This window comes from Pinus tabuliformis, chromosome J (assembly GCF_031772625.1).
Source record: "Pinus tabuliformis cultivar Carrire ecotype Pingquan chromosome J, CPIR1, whole genome shotgun sequence".
Lineage (NCBI taxonomy): Eukaryota > Viridiplantae > Streptophyta > Pinopsida > Pinales > Pinaceae > Pinus > Pinus tabuliformis.
This window is the reverse complement of record NC_142295.1, coordinates 741,401,375-741,420,513: the sequence shown is the minus strand read 5'-3', so window position 1 is coordinate 741,420,513 and position 19,139 is coordinate 741,401,375. Positions and strand designations below refer to the sequence as shown.

General features: G+C 35.9%; 1 protein-coding gene across 4 annotated transcripts in view; it reads left to right on the top strand.

Annotated features, from left to right (window-relative positions):
* LOC149228845 (mediator of RNA polymerase II transcription subunit 7a-like) overlaps positions 1-19,139 on the top strand; it is a 227,213-nt gene that overhangs the window by 65,662 nt on the left and 142,412 nt on the right. For 2 of the 4 annotated variants that reach the window (XM_089378401.1, XM_089378400.1), the window contains 2 exons: positions 6,678-6,817; positions 7,077-7,146. In XM_089378401.1, the coding sequence (XP_089234527.1) occupies positions 6,683-6,817; positions 7,077-7,146 (205 nt within the window). In that variant the 5' untranslated portion in view covers positions 6,678-6,682. Of the gene's footprint in view, positions 1-6,657; positions 6,818-7,076; positions 7,147-19,139 lie in introns of all 4 variants that reach the window. The other 2 variants (XM_089378402.1, XM_089378403.1) reach the window with 2 other exon arrangements.

The window sequence follows — 19,139 nt, the reverse complement described above, 5'->3', positions numbered from 1 at the left end:
ATCCTGGTTGGATGCTCCTCCCCTATAGTGGCCTCCAGCCCCAGTAGTGCGCCTCTCCTTGAGGTGAATATACTCTCCAAAGGACATCACCCTCTTGATCTGGGCATCCAACCCCTCATACTCATCAATTCTTGAGGCAACAAAATGTACCAAGTCCGCAACCAGGTCCGACTCTCTCTCTAGCTCGGCCTCCTCCACGAAATGAGGCATAGTGGGATGACCAGCTTGCCCACGTTGTGGGGTGTGTGGAAGCTGATAGGTACGATTGCCTCCAACTCTAAAACCCCCATCACCTTGAGGTTCTCCCTTCGGCCTTCCACTCATTTGCAGGCCCATCACTTGCTGCATCATGTCCATCATCAGCTGCCCTTGCCTCATCATCTGCTGGTTTGTCCTTAGTAGCTCTTCTAAGACCTAGTCTGTGTTCCTTTGCCTGGGTTGCTCATTCTCTTCTTGATTGTCCATCTTGCCTCTGATATTCTCCACTCCAGTGTCTAAGAATGGGTATGGGCCCTCTTTTCTACCTCGACCCCTGTCTTTGCCTCTACCACGACCTCTATGGAAAACTAGTCCTTGGTATCTCAGTGGCATCACCTGCTCTTGTTCTCCACCTAGTCATGAACATGCTTTAATACCACTGTAATATTCCTAATGGAAATTTTACAATGATCGCAAAGACATGCAAAGATAGCAACACGAAAATTTTCAGAAATTCATACATAAACCAGAAATTTCTCCAAATCCACAAACTAACCAAGATTTTATTAATAATAGTTGTGGTACAAATGAGTTGGAGAAAATGCACCTGGTCTTGCACAAGGCAAGCTACAAGCACTAGGTGATGAGTACAAGAAAGCCCAACAACTACAATAGCAAGCTCATCCATAAAACTGCATCGCTGCTCCAAGGACCAAAACTGCACTGTTGCTTGACTTCGCCCACTGATTTTCGTGCTTTAGAGTGCCTAGAAAGTTCTAGGAAATTGGGAATGTGATCCTTGCCCAAAACCCAGAAAAACCCAGAAAGCGTTTCCATTGGTTCCAACCTTCAAAATTTGACCCTTCACAGCTTGACCCTCTTCCAATTTCGAATTTTGTTACTGTGATTGATATTGTCAATCTTTATTCTCCCAACTCCAACAATCCTCCTCAAATGGCCCTCCAAATGATTTCCCAGCACCCCAGCTCCAAACTCCCCCGGATGATGTTGCCCCAAAAGAGCCTCACTCTAATGACTGCACAGTCATGGAGGAGATGACGCAGTCCTGTGTATGAGGAAGTGAGAACTGCGTGTAGGTTGGTCCTCTTGGCTGTAGCTGCCCTCCACACTCCTGAAAATGATGAAAGAACACTCCTGTAGCTTCTCCGGTCAATTCCCCGACAACACTGCTCCACAAACAACAAGTGACTTCTCCCTCTGCGCAGTGGTGGCTCCCAGACTGCGTGCTCTACCTCCAGAAATGTGTGGGACTTGTAGCTAATGCTTCTTCTAGACTTAGTGATGAAGGAAAGCCTTCCTTGGGTGGCACTCGAAGTCCACCGAAGAAAGGTTGAGCTTCTCTCCTTGGGAAGCTCTTGTGCTAAACATCACAATATTGGCTAAGTTGAACAACCATGGCAAATTCAATTTTCAAATAGACAAAAGACCCTATTGCTCCCTCATTCCTTCCTTTTATAATTGCTGGCCATGCATTCCTTATGGGTCCTTCCACCACTTCGACTTGCCTCAAGGAATTCTAATTCCTTCTTCCCCAAGTGCGTACTTCATGTGGGCCCCATATTCCACTAGCATACAAATAAAGTATTTCTCCTATGCTATGAAAATAGATTCATCCCCCTGGCCCATTGTGTCCCGAATTGGGCGAATTAGACATGATTTGGTCGATTCGTGTCCTTTCGATCGTGTTTGGATCATGTCTCGATTTTGGGACACGAATCCTGAAATCAGACCTCCGCGCGATGTTAAAAGGCCGATTTGGCCATTCTAATTTCACATTAACCTTTCTTGTTGGCTGTGGGTTTGCTGTGGGTGTGTGAGAGCAAAGAGAAAAGGGTGTGGGAGCATTTTCAAGGAGATTCAAGCAACAGGTAAGTGCATTTTCTCTCTATTTTTGTTTGCATTTTTATTACAATAGTTTGCATGTGCATTTCTTTTACAAATTTGTGCATTTTTTGTTTATTTTTTTACAGCATTCATGGCTCAATCAAGGGCAGCAGGGAAGGGGAAAACGATGGGGAAGAATGTCCCCATTGGAGATGCCCCTCCTGTCTCAATTTCATCAGGAACTGCTGCAAGTGTTCCCTCTATTGCAAGTGAGGCTGTAACGACTTCAAATGTTGAGGGAAGACATCCTCCTCAAGATAACAAATATCCCTCGTGGAAATATCTCATAAGAGAGCAAGTGCCAAGCAACAAGGTGAAGGGAGGAGGCAATGTGAGTTGGAAATCCAACTATTGCAACACTAATTTCACGAGCACATATTACCATGTGAAAGCTCATTTGTTGGCTTTACCAAGTTGTGGAATTGCAGCTTATACAAAGGTGCCTTTACCAGAGAGGAACGAAATGGAAGGAGAGGCCAATGTTGGTATGGCAAATGCAGTTGTAAAATCTAAAAAAAACAAGAATGATGACCACTGTGTTCCAAAATTGCTGTCTTGTTCTTGCCGATCAACCGTACCTATCGCTGCCTAGTCCCTTCATTCGCGTCCCTGTCGTTGCTGGTCTCTCCCTTCCCGACCAACGTGTCCACCTTGTTTGTCGATCAACGATTACACTCCATATATCCCTATTTAAACTATATAAGATATGACTTACCTTTAATTTATTTAACCTAGTTGTATATATATTATAACTGTTATAACATTTAATTAAAAATTATATTAATTAATTAGCTATTAAATTATAGTTATTATATAATTAAAAAGGCGTTTTTCTAAAAAAATAAAATAAAAATAAATTAAGGTCAAGTTAAGAAAAAGGGTTAAGCTGGATAAATATACACCACCACATACCCGAGCAATGACTTTGTCAATGTCGATGGCCGATTTTAATAAAATATTGATAGATCTTGAGACTAAGGTGACCGGACATGGCGAAAAAATTGAGGCACTCCAGGATACAACAAAGAGAATAGAGAGTCAGCTCAAGCAGAACCATACCAAATTTAAAAGGATCATGCAATCCTTTCAAATAAGGTGGATCTAAATCATAATCAAGCAATGGTGATGTTGACCTGTATTTGTGACAAGTTGAAGATTACACTTGATCAAATACCCTAGAATAATGAAGCTACTCAACATCTCAATTCTTCGGATACATCAAACTCGTGAGATTCACATGAGAACCCCGAGTCTCCAAAAGCATCGTCCATCCCCCATATGCAGCTCTAGAATCAATATTCGAATATGCAGAGCGAATCAATACCCCTTCTTCATTCCATCAGTTGCTACATATGAATGAAGAGCAAAACTTGAGCTCTCCAAATTTGACGGTAATGAGAAGTGCAGTGTTGCATGGTTCAATAAAGCAGAGGAATATTTCGAGATTTACGGTATTGACAATGATGATGAAAAGATCAGGCATGTGTCCATGCAAATGGAAGACAAAATTATATTGCCAAAAACACCCGTTGTTACATATGCTTTGAAGACAAAGCATCTTTTCAAGAGGGAGGCAATGTTATGTAATAAGTTAATTAGTATAGTTTAACGAAAGGGCGTGATCATAAGATCATGCCCTTTCTTGAAAAGGTACCCATGGCAATATATATGCAGAGGTGAAATTTGGATCTGGTCAATGACATCATCAAATGTTGTAAACAGAGCTTGTTTTGGATCATCTTTAGGGCATCTTTAGGAAGATTGTTGGATTCAAACAACAATATCAAGAACGAAGATGTCAGGTACTCTGAAGTCAGAATTGATTTTGTTGGAGGGATCTTGATGCTTTGACAAAATGTAGGTAATAGCATGTTGCTACTGAGTTGTTGAGACTAGGGTATGGCATTATTAATGTACTCTGTATATGTTGATGAGCTGATTAAAACATAGGGCTTACATGTTGAGCAGAAGCAGTTACATCGTTTGAGCAGTTTAAGTATTGTTGATATGTTAGGGCTTGTAAGCCAGAATTATTTGTACAACTGTTGCTGACATATGTAGGGAAAAGCCAGTGATCTAAGTTCATTGCCTTATTGCATTTTGGTATAGTAACATTGTGCTAGGGTCTTCCATGAGAGATACATAAGCTGTAGTAGAACTGGTTGTTGAGCAAAGAGCATGAATTACTACTGGATTGTTCAATTAGAGTTTCGACAGGGAAATGTTGTGGCATTTACACAATATTATGCTTTTGTCACAATTGTGATGTATTTGGCAAACTTTTTGTTGAGCTAGGGTTTGGCAGTAAGCATGTGTTACTGAGTTTTTGGGTGACCAGAGAAAGTATATATTGTTGCTACTGCTAATGGATGCATAATGCTGCTAGTGCTTATCATTTTGTTATATTGTTGAGTGGAGTTGGCTAGCGTCTGCATGTATAAGGTGTATTGGACAGAGTTTGTGATGTGTGCATATTGCTACTAGGGTTTAACAACTTGATGTGCTGAGTAGACTTGGTTATTGGGTAGTGGCTACAAAGTGCAATGCAATGGCTGATCTGAGCAGCTAGGGTTTGAGATTGCAAGGGGAACTGTATAGTGTTAGATTGATAGTGCAACAATATTATTGACAAATGTGGTTGGAGCAATGTGTACAATATAATCTATCTTATTCCTTTATCTTCTATTTCCAGGGCGACAGGGTGGTGCAAGGTAGAGATTGGAGTCTCCTTCAGGTTGGTGCCATAAAACACTTCAGGGCGGCATGGTGGTGTTGGGGTAGGTTGGAGCCTGTGCAAGGCGTTGGGGCATCCTTCTAGTAGGAGCTGGTAAATCAGGGCGTTGGAGCATCCTTCCAGTTAGATTAGTAAATTAAGGTGTTGGAGTGTCCTTTCAATTGGAGTTGATAAATCAGGGATCAGGGGGTTGGAGCCTCCTTCCAGTTGTAGCTGGTGAATCTTGGAAGTTGGAGCTTTCTATTGATGTAATCTTTAAAGACCTATATTAAAAAGTGTTTGGTGGTTTTTCTCTCGGAAGGGTTTCCACCCAAAAATCTCATGTATAGTCTTGGATATTGTGCATTGTTGAATGGTGTTGCTAATTTATGCTTTGATCTAATGCTAACGATAATTAATGCTCTGTGAAGTTAAAATTAACTAATTGAAGTGAAACGCTGATTCACCCCTCTCAGTATTTCCAGCATATTTTACCTCTATGGGGAGTGCTCTCAAGATTGTTTGGAAGTGCACCCGTCAGTGCTTAGGAATAAGCTTCTAGTCAGGAGTGCTTAGGAGTGCATTTTCCCAAGTCAGGAGCAGTAAGGATTGCATCTACCCGGGTTGGAAGTAGTAGAGGGAGGACTTCTCCTGTTCAACACTGTAGCACTGAAGCCTAGATTATTGTCATATGGACTGTATGGTTCTTTTTACTGTAAGTGTTCTTAAATACTTCAAGAATTTCCTCAAAAGTCAATGTTTGGCAACCTAGAAGGGAACTCCAAAATAATTACTATAAAAATTCGTGAAGGTTTCTGTTATCTTCCACCTCAGTAAGGAAGTTAATTGGTGGTGCTATGATACTGATACTGAGTTTGGAGGCAACTCTAGCTCAATGGTCTGTGTATATTAAGCTAAACAACTGTCTTGTCTATTGTTGACTGTGTTGCTAAACTGCTATCCGTCAATACGCAAACATTTTGAGGGAAAAAGTTTTGGATTTTAATTTTTAACTGTATTCTCTTGGTTTCTTGACATTTTATGGCATTTGCCTTGGGGATTTATCAAGATAGTTGTAGGATACATTGGCAGTCTGAAGGAAGCAAGAATTGGCCACCAGGTAGAATAAAAGATTTGTTTAGTGATCCTCAGGTCCTCTTTCGGTGGATTGTGATTGAAGCCTTTTATTGTGCGTAATGTCATTCTTTTCACACTTCACTCGTCAGGTAGGGCATAAATGGTCTAATGGGTTGCCATCAAACACCTTGTTTATCGCAAATTTCTGTTGTGGCTATCATCAAATATGAAGTTTTGCAATGTGGAGTAGAAGGGTTACCCTCCACATGAGAAATTAGGAGTTTGCCAACCATTATTTTCCATATTGGTAAAACATTATCTATAGGATTGCATTGTTGAAACTTTACATATTATATTAAACATTATCAATGTAACTTGAATGCATGAGTTGAAATGTAATGATAATAGCAGTGGACTTTTTTTATTGGGTAGTTGCTTGTCAAACCTGGAATTATTCTGGGATCCATACTTCTTTTTTACCTTCATAAGACATATACATATAATTACCAATCACACATTTTCAATACTTGTGCATATGTTCCCGATTTAACAATTCTCCGAGCTTTGAGTAATTTCATTACTTTTTTTAAATACTAGCAAAGGGCAGAGTATATATGACTGTGGCTTGCCTTTAAGTTACTAGAATTGAAATTTGCATAGTTGATCCTGTACTGAATCCAGGAAGGAATTCTTGCGAGAATTCCTATGACTCTGGCATCAAGGAATGATTTTGCAGTATTTTTTTCTCATATGTTGGTAAATAGCCTTAGGCATTTGTTTGCAGGTAACATGGCTGCTTCGACATACCCACCTCCACCTCCATTTTACAGGCTTTACAAAGATTACCTAGATAATCCAGATTCAGCACCAGCACCACCTCCACCGATTGAGGGGCCTTACATGTTGTATGGTGCTAGTTACACTGTAAGTTTAAGTTGCTAATGTTGGCATAAATCTTTCTTCTCCTTTGGCTGTTTGATTTCTTTTGTATATTTAAATTTATCATGGAATTAGACTGTGTCAAAATTTAACTCACTTTGTTTTATTCCTTCGATTATATTTTGATAAATAGATAGTATATCTTTACTAGCTTGTTGAATGGGAAGTGAACGGAGAGGCTATTACATTAAATTAGGATTTTAGGGGACCTATTACTTTTTCTGATGAATTATACATTTGCCAGACTGATGATATGCTCCCAAGCTTAGAGGAGCAAGGTGTACGCCAACTATATCCCAAGGGTTCCAATGTTGGTATGCTTTTTCAGTTGCTTTTAATTTTTGAGTACGGTTTTTTATTTGTGCATATTATTTATGTTTCTTCTAAACTTTTAACTAAAAGAAAATGCCTAGTAGTATTCTCCTTTTTATTTGTATTGTTTAGGCATGCTCATGAAAATGTGCTTGAGATAGACTTCCTTTATACCTACATCTATCTAAAGAACATGCTGTTATGCAAACAAACTCAATCTGACAATGATATGCATACACCATTACACTCGTGCAAGGTTATAAATTAGTTAAGGCACATTCAAAAATGTGCTCCGAGATTGGGGTATTTTTATTGTGACTATATTTAACTCTTGATATTCTGGGCACATTTGAGATCTGTTTTCTTAACTAGAATTTAGTGCTGGGAGAAGCCCTTGGGGCTTTGATGAGGTACTATCACCCTCTATGATAATAATTATTTTACAATTATTTATTTTCTATTTTGTAATGATGAGGATGACAATAGCTCTTATCTATATGGGTGTGGTTCCTGGTAATAATTCAATTGAATGTTTCAATCCTTGAAATGGTGGAAGTCCATTCAGAGGATCTTGAAATACCTTAAGCTGTTTGTTTATAGTATATTTTATATGGAAAGTTATAATAGGGCTTCTGGGGTTGTTATGGCACAACTATTTAGTACTAACTATTGTGGCATTTCGGATCAATTTTTGACATCTGGCATGATTCTAGGATTTAGGAAGAAGGTGACTTGATGCCTTGTAGTTTGTATATTTCCTTTTATCTGGATGCCCATCAATAGTTCTTGTTAGTTATTGTTGATGATGCCAAAATTTCTTAATCATTGTGCTTCCAATACTACATCTACTCTTATGAGCCATAGCAAATGTGTATGTTTCAAACCTGTAGTCTTCTATATTAAGTTGGGATTTATAATAGCCTCCACAAATTGTTGGGTCTCTGACAGCCATGGTAACATTGAACGTATTTATAGGCAGTAGTTGATTGAGGTGTGCTACTGATTGTTTGCTCATAAATTTTGTGAGGTACCTACATCTATCAATACCTTCAGACTTTCAACATTGATGGATCCTTTGTAATATCCCTCCCCTTAATAATAAATAATAAATAATAAAAGTAATAAATAATAATATAATAATAAATAATAAATAATAAATAATACAAAATAAATAATAAATCACTTAATAATAAATAATAAAAATAATAAATCATAAATGTTAAATAATAAATGATATTTAAAAATATAAGAAAATAAATAAAAATAATAAAAAATAAAAATAGTAATAACTATACTACAGCTCTAAATAAGAATAAAAAGAAATAAAACAAAGAAAACAATAAAAAAATCAGTAAAGCTATGAAAAAGAAGAAAATAAAACAAGAAAGCTAAAAATCAAAAGAAAAGTAAAGAAATAAAACAAGGAAAAAAGTTGCATGTAGACACATGGAGTGTGTGCATGTGGTTCCCATCCAATGTTTGTTCTATTTAATAGATGGTGAGGAAGATGAGAGGCATTCCTGCATTCTATCATTCCGAGATTCTATCTGTCATTCTCTTGGGAGAATGGTATACTAAGACTTAGGAGTCGCTGGCAGTGGTACGTTGATTGAGGGCTCGGGGGTGGCCAGTTGTAGCAGAATCCTTGCACAATTGAGCCTATGGTTGGGTGGAGAGTCGTCCCCAAAACCTTGTTGCGGTAAGCCTGCTTCTGCCACAGGTAAGCACTATTCATAGTTGAATTTAGTTTATTAATTACATGTTTATTTGGCTAGGTAAGTGCCACTCTTATTTAAATTTAATGTTAATTAGTAAAAGCTAATTTGATATTTATGTTGGACTGTTACATATGGTATCAGAGCTTTGGCTCAACCCTTAGGGCCTATGGGCATTTAAAAAAAATTGGGATTTTTAACTCGACTTGTTTTGAAAGTTACAAGATCGTTACTTCAGGGCGCCCGCATATCCCTTTTGGTCTCCAAACCTCCCAGTACACGTAATTTTTATTTCAGGGTTTTCAAGCTGTGTCGTGCGTTCCATTTTGCATGTCTGGGCACGCTTCAATCATATTCTCCAATATTTTCCTTTAAGTAGGGCATGTTTCTAATTAATTGATTATTTTCTCAATATTATCAATTTATCAGAAAGAATTTTTGAAATTGAAAAAATGCAATATTTCTTTTAAATTTCTGTAAGTAAACCCAGAAACTGCGATAACGATTAGGTAAAATGATTTGAATTCTTATTAAAAAAAAAAAAAAACTTGAAGTCAAATTAAATAAACCCTGTTTTGAAGTTAAATTAGAAAAAAAGAAAAAAAACGTACCACACTACTCCGATAGATGATATTTAAAGTTAATCAAACGAATTACAAGTCTGGTTATCCTCATTCCAAATAAAATAAAATCGATTTTCGTAGATTAGGGTCTAAAGCACCACTGTTATAATATAGCTCGTTTCAAACAATTTTCAGAAATCAATTTTAAAATCTCTGCAGATATCAGAATTTAAAATCAGCCTATAACAACCCCGAAATTTGACGTTGCATGTTTGACGAAATGTGTTCTGGAAAACTTTGCATCTGCTCAACAGCTAGGCTCAACTTTGTAGGCTGGAATGCCCACTTTTATTTATTTTGACATATAAATAATATGAACGTTTTCACCTATGATGAATCATGGGATATTGATTGATTCAACTAGTCGATCTGAAAGAGGTGTTCAAGCAAAACTCGGGATAGTTTGTGCAGCTAGTTGTTTTATACCTCTTCAAGACTTTAAAATGTAGGAGCTCTATATTCCAAGGTTTTGTTATGTTGTTTTTATTTGTTTGTGCAGAATGGTTTCCTTCCTCCTTGACTGACATAATATGTACAGGCACATGATTTCTACTCTCATTGCCTCTGAGCATCCCTTTACTCAAATCATAACAAAATACGTAGGTTTCTTGAGTCTCGCCCTCACAGCTAGCTAGAATTTTACAGTAACCAAGGCACACTTCTTCTCTTTCTCAAGTATGCTTCAGATCCATATAGGGATAGAAAAGTAAATAACTTCTCTGCAGTGCTCATGTGTAAATTTGTAATGTAATCAATGAACTTCTATGCAATGCTCATGTTTAATGTAATCAAGGAAGCGTTATAGGACTGTCCGTAACATTATATGTTGGAACTTGGGCCTTCCAATGACATAGATACACCTCTCCGCTATGCTATAATAAACTTTCCGCTATAATAGAAGTATAAATAAATATTGTGGGTGATCTTGAAGGTAGCATGAAGAATAAGGAGAATCACAGCAATCTGAAGAATTGTGAGTTTTCATTAAGTTTCTTTTTCTGAAATACATTGCCTAATTTCAACCATAAGACGGTGATCCATGGGTTATGAAATACAAGTATGTACACTTGTTAAGTTAGTAAAAGTGAAGTTCGGTTGAAATTTTATCATAAAGCCAACCATAAATATGAAGTACCAAATGTTCTCTTTTATGTGCCAGTTTCAGTGTCGTAGTTTTCTAAATTGGGGGAAATTTCTGGTGGATGACATATAAAAATTTCTAGCCCTCTTCTAGTAGCAAAGAAAGGGTTGTAGTAATACCAAGTTGGAGGTCTCCTTTCATAAAAAAACCTTCTACCAAGGGGATTGGAAAGTCAATATTAAAACTCTGATTTCATTTATATTTCTTTGAGTATTCAACTTCTATGCATGTGTAAATAGAATTTGGATTTTTTTGAATTAGACCCCCACAGCAGCGTACCAGTGCTAGCCTGTTAGGTTCCATAGTTTTTATATTATACTTATGATTAAAGAAGCTCTTTGTCTTTATGGTGTGGTAATAGAACCCGCGAGTAGGAGAAATTGGGGTCGAACCGGCGATCACATCTTTAGAGGTCAATACGACTCTAATGTAATTATTCTCATAATTGCAGTGTTCTCTCTATATTTTAAGGAATCTTTTTATCATCCTTATCAAGTTCCTCTTTAAATTTATAAATCATAACTGCAGTTGTATATTATCATAGAACCGTATAGGTTCTTATTAATCAATTCTTTTATTGGACAAATAAATTCCTCCATAACACATTTGTTATTTCCCTCTAGATCAACTCAATCAATGTAGCCATATCTTACGTGGGCCAAAGACTCGCAGCGTTGCTGACCAACTCCATCTTGGTATAGCAACCTATCCCAGTTTAACTTCATGCCAAAAGTATCAAAGGATAGATGTCACGAGTTAACCATTGATAGTTTTGGGTATATCATTATATGGATTTCTCATTTTATTTCAATTTTTCCAGAAAATGTATTTAGTTATTTCCAAATTTTATTATTGAAATTTGGAGTTAATAAATTAGATTTTTTTTTTAAACGTATCATTGTAATGATTTTTAAATTTAAATATCAAAGTTTTTTTTTGGAAAATTTATTTAAATTATTATAAAAAGCTTTCATTTATTAACAAAAATGTCATAGACATGAGATTTTTGTGAGCTTGGGTGGACCACCGCCATTGCCAGGACTCTCGATTGTTTGTGGCTTGAAGAGATAAATTTCTAATTTTTTGGGCATGTCATTCATTTATTTCTCAAAGATTCAAAAAAAAAACAACAACAAAAACTTTGATTATCTCTCTTTTAGAACGACAATGAAGAAATCTGCAAGGACACCAGTCACGTGTTAATTATGAAACCGAATGTTTCCTCGTTCTCTGAACTTAGATTTTCTTTGTATTAGCACTACTATATTTTCTGGTTGCTGTAAAAAGTAAATTGGCAACAACTAATTCGGGTTCCACTGTCATTGCAACTTTCCTTTAATAATCCCAAATTTAACTTATCTAGTTTTTGACAACAATTATTACGGTTTTGATTGTCAATGCAACTTCACTTAGAAAATCCCAACTTCAACTTGTCGAAATTTTTTTGGAGCAATTAATTCGGGTTCGACAGTCAATGATGTTTGATTAAGAATAAACTCACCACATAAGATACAATAAGTCAAATTCACCACATGTAATTCAATACTGCATTAATTAGAATTGAGTAGCAGTTAGAGATAAATTACATTTTGTGTGAATGGAGTAGGTTTTTAAGAAATAAAATTTTGTTGTATTTATTGGAAATTATATAATAAATTGATGGATTGTGAAGTTAGTATAATAGTTGTAGAAACTAATATGATTTTCGATTTTATATATTACATAATATATAATTGCATAGTATGTATGTAAATACTATTAATTTTTATTTTAAATTTATCAAAATAAAAATAAAAATGTGTTGATATATTTAATATGTGTTTAAAATTTAAGTGAGTTAATTTATGATATAACTGGAAAATATTTGTAATAATACAATAATGTATATTGAAATTTTGTCATAATAAAAGTTATGATGAATATATATATTAATATTATATATGATTTTTAAAATATTTGTTTGTGATAAAGGATATTTTGACATATATGATTTACAAAAAAAATAAATATATAAAGATGAAGGGTTACGTAATATAGTTTAATATATATTAATTGGGTTACATAAGGTTTCATGATTCAAGGTTAAATTGCATATATTGGATAAAGTTGTTTAAGGAGAAACGGAAAGGAGAAACTTGCAAATTTTCTAATGATGATAACTAATGATAGCTCATGTGATTATGGCCAACTTGGATCAGATAAGTTGTGTACATGACAACATCTATAATAGTTTTTTCCTCTAATGGGAGAGCCACATGGTAATTTTTTTTTTTCATAGGTGACTAACTATATGCATAAATTATGGATGTATGATCAGACAATTTTATTATGTTGATGTCTTAAAATAGGAAATGATAAGCGGATTACATTTGGTAGCCATCGTAATGAATTTATTTATAGGGTATTACCCAAGTTGGGGAATAGTAACAACATTTCCAAAGTGTACCAATGCTTCTAAGAGAGAAGGAAAAGAAACCACAATGACTGGAGGTGAGAAATTAAAGTCAATTTAATAAAATAGCATGAATTGAATAAGTTTCCAGACATGGAATATTAGGAAATTAAGACTAGGAGAAAAATAAAAAATATATCTATGAATATCGGAGATGTTCTAGAAAGTTCTTTTAAAGGTATTGATGAGTGGACCAAGAAACATGATTGGTAATGGTCATAGTAATGATCTACATAGTTTAATAGTTGAAGTATAGAAGGAATGTTGCTAGAAATTTTATAAGGATACTGTGAGAGGGATTGTGTACATATTAACAAGAGAAGTTAGAGTCAATTAATAGAGGTTGTACTTGACTGATTTGCACTCATTATTTCATGAGTGGGACTTCACATAGAAAAACTTATCAAGTTTTGTTCCATAGCGTTAAAAGAGGTTGTTTCCACATAACACCATACATTTAAATTTTTTTAATGGACAATGATGGTAGTAGTGGTTCCCACTATTTCAAAATCTAAAATAAAGACACAAATTAATAAGCAAGAATCTCTTGTCCAACTTGAAGAAGGGTGAGTTTACGATAAAGTAATCAAGTGGTATTGAGATAGGAACTTGACAAGATAAGAAAATATTTTTGTAGATGAAAATGATAATTGTTAAGTGATGTATGTATAAGTCAACATGGATCAACAAACCCTCATGCAAGTAAATTAAGCCAAAGGGTAAATGGATTTTAAGATAGATGATTTAAATAATGATTATATGACTAGTAATATCTTAACAATGAATTTCACCAGAATTTCCTTGGGGAAAGAAGAATATATCATGAGAGATTAAGACTCAAGATGATGAGGCTCATGTGAAATTTAATGATGTACTTAGATGATTATACATTGGTGTAAATGGTAAACTTCCTAGTTGAAAGAAGTGGAAATGATTAGTGAAAAAGGAATTGGTATCTTGATGAAAACATAACACTAATAACATTGATGGGATAACATAGATCCTAGATGGATGTTGAATAATCTTAGTTCATAGTCGAATGTTTGTAAAGTAAATGAAATTGATTTTTCTGATGAATCATGATAAGAATGCTAATAGAGTATTATTCTATATTTGATGAGTATTGAGATATTTCTCATATTGATGAGGATTCATGATATGATGGTATGAGAGTGATCATGCACATGTGGTTCATATTTATATAGTTGTTACAATAGTGATGATGTATCCTTATGATGATGATGATATGCATAGGTATTATGATGTTACGTCAAGGTATATTGAAATATTCATTTACTATGTGATGATAGGTAATTAATGTTGAATACTCATGATGGATATGATATGCATAACGTGGCATAGGGATTATGATGCTATAATATGAGGTTTATTGACATGTGGTTCATTTATTATGTGAAGTGATATATCTTTGATGTAAATATGTTGATGTTATAACTTATGATGGTGAAGCATGTGATAGTTGTGTACAAATTTTTTGACATGCATGAGCATGCAATTCGTTATTCCTCATAATATTGCGATTAACAATGATGAATGTTCTCATAATGACTTGCAAAACTTGGCATGTGAATTATTTTCTATGATACTATGATGGTATTGCTAATGCACTGGTTGCATGTTGAGGTGTGATGATTCATAGGACTCCACAAATGGACTGAAAGGGCCGATTTATTTGATGATCTCGTGCGAGCCCATACGCACGAGGGAGAGTAAGTAACACCATATGGGCTGGGGACAAACTCAATCAACACTACATATGCCAGTGGTTCCTTTGTCTTGTGTATAGCTCTTGATGGATAGCTCTTGAAGAGCTATACGACCATCTTGAGGAGGCCAAGTGCCTGATGTTCTAGGCTAGGTGCCTAGTATTGGATTGGGATGCCGAAGTCTGGAAGGGATGTAAAGGACTTCGATGCCTGGGGCTGTGCGCCTTAGTAGTTGTGGAGGGAGTGGGCCAGCCTTGTGAGATGCCCGGGGTCATTGAGTATCGGACCGGATGCCTGCCTTGGGGCAGATGAGGTCTGAGTCAGGCGCGAGCCTTGGGGCCAGCCTTGGACTAGGATACAGACCAGGTCAGGCTTAGCCTGGTGCCGAAAGTGGGAAAAAGGACAGAGATTCCTTGAGATTTCCCGGGGTGTTGGGGACTTTCGATGCCTGCTGGTTATACTAGTTCAGCAGAGGGTGTTGGCAACATGAAGTAAATAAAATAATAAATAATAAAAATAATAAATAATACATAACTCAACATAACTTCGGGACGAAGTTCCTTAAAGTGGGAGAGTATGTAATATCCCTCCCCTTAATAATAAATAATAAATAATAAAAATAATAAATAATAATATAATAATAAATAATAAATAATAAAAATAATAATAAATAATACAAAATAAATAATAATAATATAAATAATAAATCACTTAATAATAAATAATAAAAATAATAAATCATAAATGTTAAATAATAAATGATATTTAAAAATACAAGAAAATAAATAAAAATAATAAAAAATAAAAATAGTAATAACTATACTAAAGCTCTAAATAAGAATAAAAAGAAATAAAACAAAGAAAACAATAAAAAAATCAGTAAAGCTATGAAAAAGAAGAAAATAAAACAAGAAAGCTAAAAATCAAAAGACAAGTAAAGAAATAAAACAAGAAAAAAAGTTGCATGCAGACACATGGAGTGTGTGCATGTGGTTCCCATCCAATGTTTGTTCTATTTAATAGATGGTGAGGAAGATGAGAGGCATTCCTGCATTCTATCATTCCGAGATTCTATCTGTCATTCTCTTGGGAGAATGGTATACTAAGACTTAGGAGTCGCTGGCAGTAGTACGTTGATTGAGGGCTCGGGGGTGGCCAGTTGTAGCAGAATCCTTGCACAATTGAGCCTATGGTTGGGTGGAGAGTCGTCCCCAAAACCTTGTTGCGGTAAGCCTGCTTCTGCCATAGGTAAGCACTATTCATAGTTGAATTTAGTTTATTAATTACATGTTTATTTGGCTAGGTAAGTGCCACTTATATTTAAATTTAATGTTAATTAGTAAAATCTAATTTGATATTTATGTTGGACTGTTACATCCTTTTACTTGTAATGTTTGTGCCTATGGTGTTACAAGTATGGCTGTGGCAGCTATAATGACACCTTGACTTTTGTAGTGTTTGGTTCTATTGAAGTAGGTTCTTTGGGGTTGCACTCTTGATGTGCATCCTACTTCCTCAACTTTTGTATGTATATTGTTGATTTGTTTAAACTTTAAGCATTTAATCTGTCATCATACATTTTTTCTCACCCTCACTATGATTGGCCTTTTCTAAATTTTCCACTACAATTTCTACTTGATCCATTGGCCTTATGTAATGTCCCCTTTCGAGGAGGTCCAGTTAATTATTCATTATCACTTAGGAAATAAATCAAAATTATAAGGTTAAAAAAAATTAGATCAATTATTAAAAACATGGGATGGTATTCGATAATGCATGGTATTCTGGCAGTCCCTAACTTTAGAAGGAGATGAGAGCTCACTCCTTAGGCATGCATTTGGATTACTGTATGTTATTGAGTTGAGCTCTTGGGGCTTGTTTGGGTGTGGGCCCGTATGAAAGAGGGTTAGTTTTGGTGGTAAGTGATCCACCCTAGCTGATCCAGTGAAGAGGCTTTGGTATTGAGACCATATACCCTCACCACTTGAAAAAGTAGGGATCAAATCAGATCCACTCAGTAGGGGTTAATGTGGAGATCATGAGGAAAGGTAAATCAGATCTCTCACAGGTGCATAACACTTTGGAGAAGTAGGATTTAGGAGGCCAAATTCCTTGTTTGCTGCATTCATCTTGGAGGCCACAACATCAACTTATTCATAATTATCCAGTGAAGCATGCCATGTAGTAGGGGTCATTAACAGATTTGTTCCAGGGTATGAAACTAAAGCATTGGCATGTAATATCATATTCCATTTTAATAAAATAAGGCTGAGTTTTTGTTGCTATTTCTTGTGTCTATTTTGGAGTGGGGTTTAATATGTAATTGTAAGCAAACTGTTTGATGGAATGCCCCTGTAGTAGAACTTTTCACTATTGTGCAAACAAAGTATTTGAATACATATTTCCTGCCCAGTTTTCATTTTTAGCAAATTATTGGCATACCTTAAAAATGGGACATTACAGTGGTATCAAAGTTGGTTTTCCTGTTAGCCTGAAAGGTTTTATTTGAGAAATATTGCAACAGGGAATATTATAGTGCCGAGGATGAGTAATCTTGGTACCAGGTAGAACACCATTGGGAGGTCGAGTCCTCTTGTTGCAGCAAAATATTATTTAGGGCCAAGCTACTCCAAGAGGCAGAATTTATTGAAGCAATTTTGTTTGCGTAGATCAAACCCTTGAAGCAATGAATTTAGAAGCTGAAATCCAATGGAAGGCCTAATTAATCTTGAGAAGCTGTGTCTTTCTTCTCTGGGGCCAAGTTCATCTAGGTTTGATTGATAGCTGAAAGGAGTAACCTACGCAAAAACCCGACTGGTGGTAACATCCTCACTCCTAGACCGAGTTTGTCTCAATGCTGAACTGAAATCAAGGATGGTAGATAAAATTGATGTGGCATAATGTAGTGTTGAAGGAACAAATTATTTAGTTGCAACATTGCTAACCCTTTGTTTTCTGAACCACATTTTCGAAAACCACTGGGCCACAAATTATCTATAGCACCAAAGCATTATATTTACGACGAGTGTTTCGTCCTATAGTAGCTGAGGTGGCAATTGGGGGTTTGTAGGATTCTCATAATATGTCCTGGACTGAGATCATAGGCATGCATGGAGATATATTCATAGCTGGGAACCAACACCAGAGTTCCCCAATACATATATCAACACAGATAGTTTGAAGGCTTCGCTTGTTGGAGGAGTCGAAAACCATGATAACGTGTATTTCACTGGGGTCGAGTTACATGATTGAATCATTGTCTCTATAATGCGATTCCAAATCCCATATGAAGTTGGACTTCTCCAGGTTGCATTCGCTAGGGGTTTGATGTGAAGAACCGCACATCCTTCAAGGCCGAGGGTCACTCGACAATATACAACGCATTCCCTTTGTTGACAAATCCTTTACTCTTTTTCTTGGTATGGTGTTTCAGTTTGATCTTTTTAGGACTTGCAATTGTAGATCTCACATTTTACATTACAACAAATCCATCTATTTTGTTTGTTTCAAGTTTATTGGTTCCATGTAGAGCTGTCGATGCCTTTTCTTCACAATAGATTGCAGAAGTGTCAGGCAAAGAGATTTTAAAATTTGGCACCATTCAAATTTCTTAGATGAAGTTCGTTGACATTTGGAAGTAAAGCCATCCTCCATTTTCCTTGTCATTGGAAACATCAGGATGCATGGCTTTGGCTATATCCAATCTACGACTACATCTTTATGATGGAATTGAGATATCGACTCTTTACATCTGGAATAAGAGATATTGCAATCAAACATTTGTAGAGATTAGTGCATCTAAAATCCATTCATAAACTTAACTATAGACTGTCTATATATGGGCTCCTTGTTGAAATATGTAACTAGGTTCAGTCTTCATAATGACATATGTAATCATCATTTATAGGTCAAGCTCCCATTGACAGCTTTTAGGGCTTGTCATTAAGTCTACAAGTCAAGAAAGTCATTGTCATGTATTGAAGATCCTTTTGGGCATGTTGCATATTGTAAAGGTAATTTATTTGAGTCAAAGGACCCTCCAAGACCTTGTCATGATGCATAGTTCAAGTTGGCCTACACAAGGTGGCATGTTGGCCTAGGAGCAATGTCAAGTCGGCCTTGTAGCATTGGTAAGAAGCCTATATAAAGGAGACCTCGACCTCACTTGGAGGTCACTCACTCAACTCGCACAAGTTCGATCAAAAGAGAAGAAGTACGAAGAAGAGAAAGACAAAGAGTAAAGAAGAGCTAAAATTTTGTACTATTTTGGGCTATTTCTCTCCACTCGTGTGAAGGAATGAGGGTACCTATTGTAGCAGAAAAGACCAAGTTGTAGA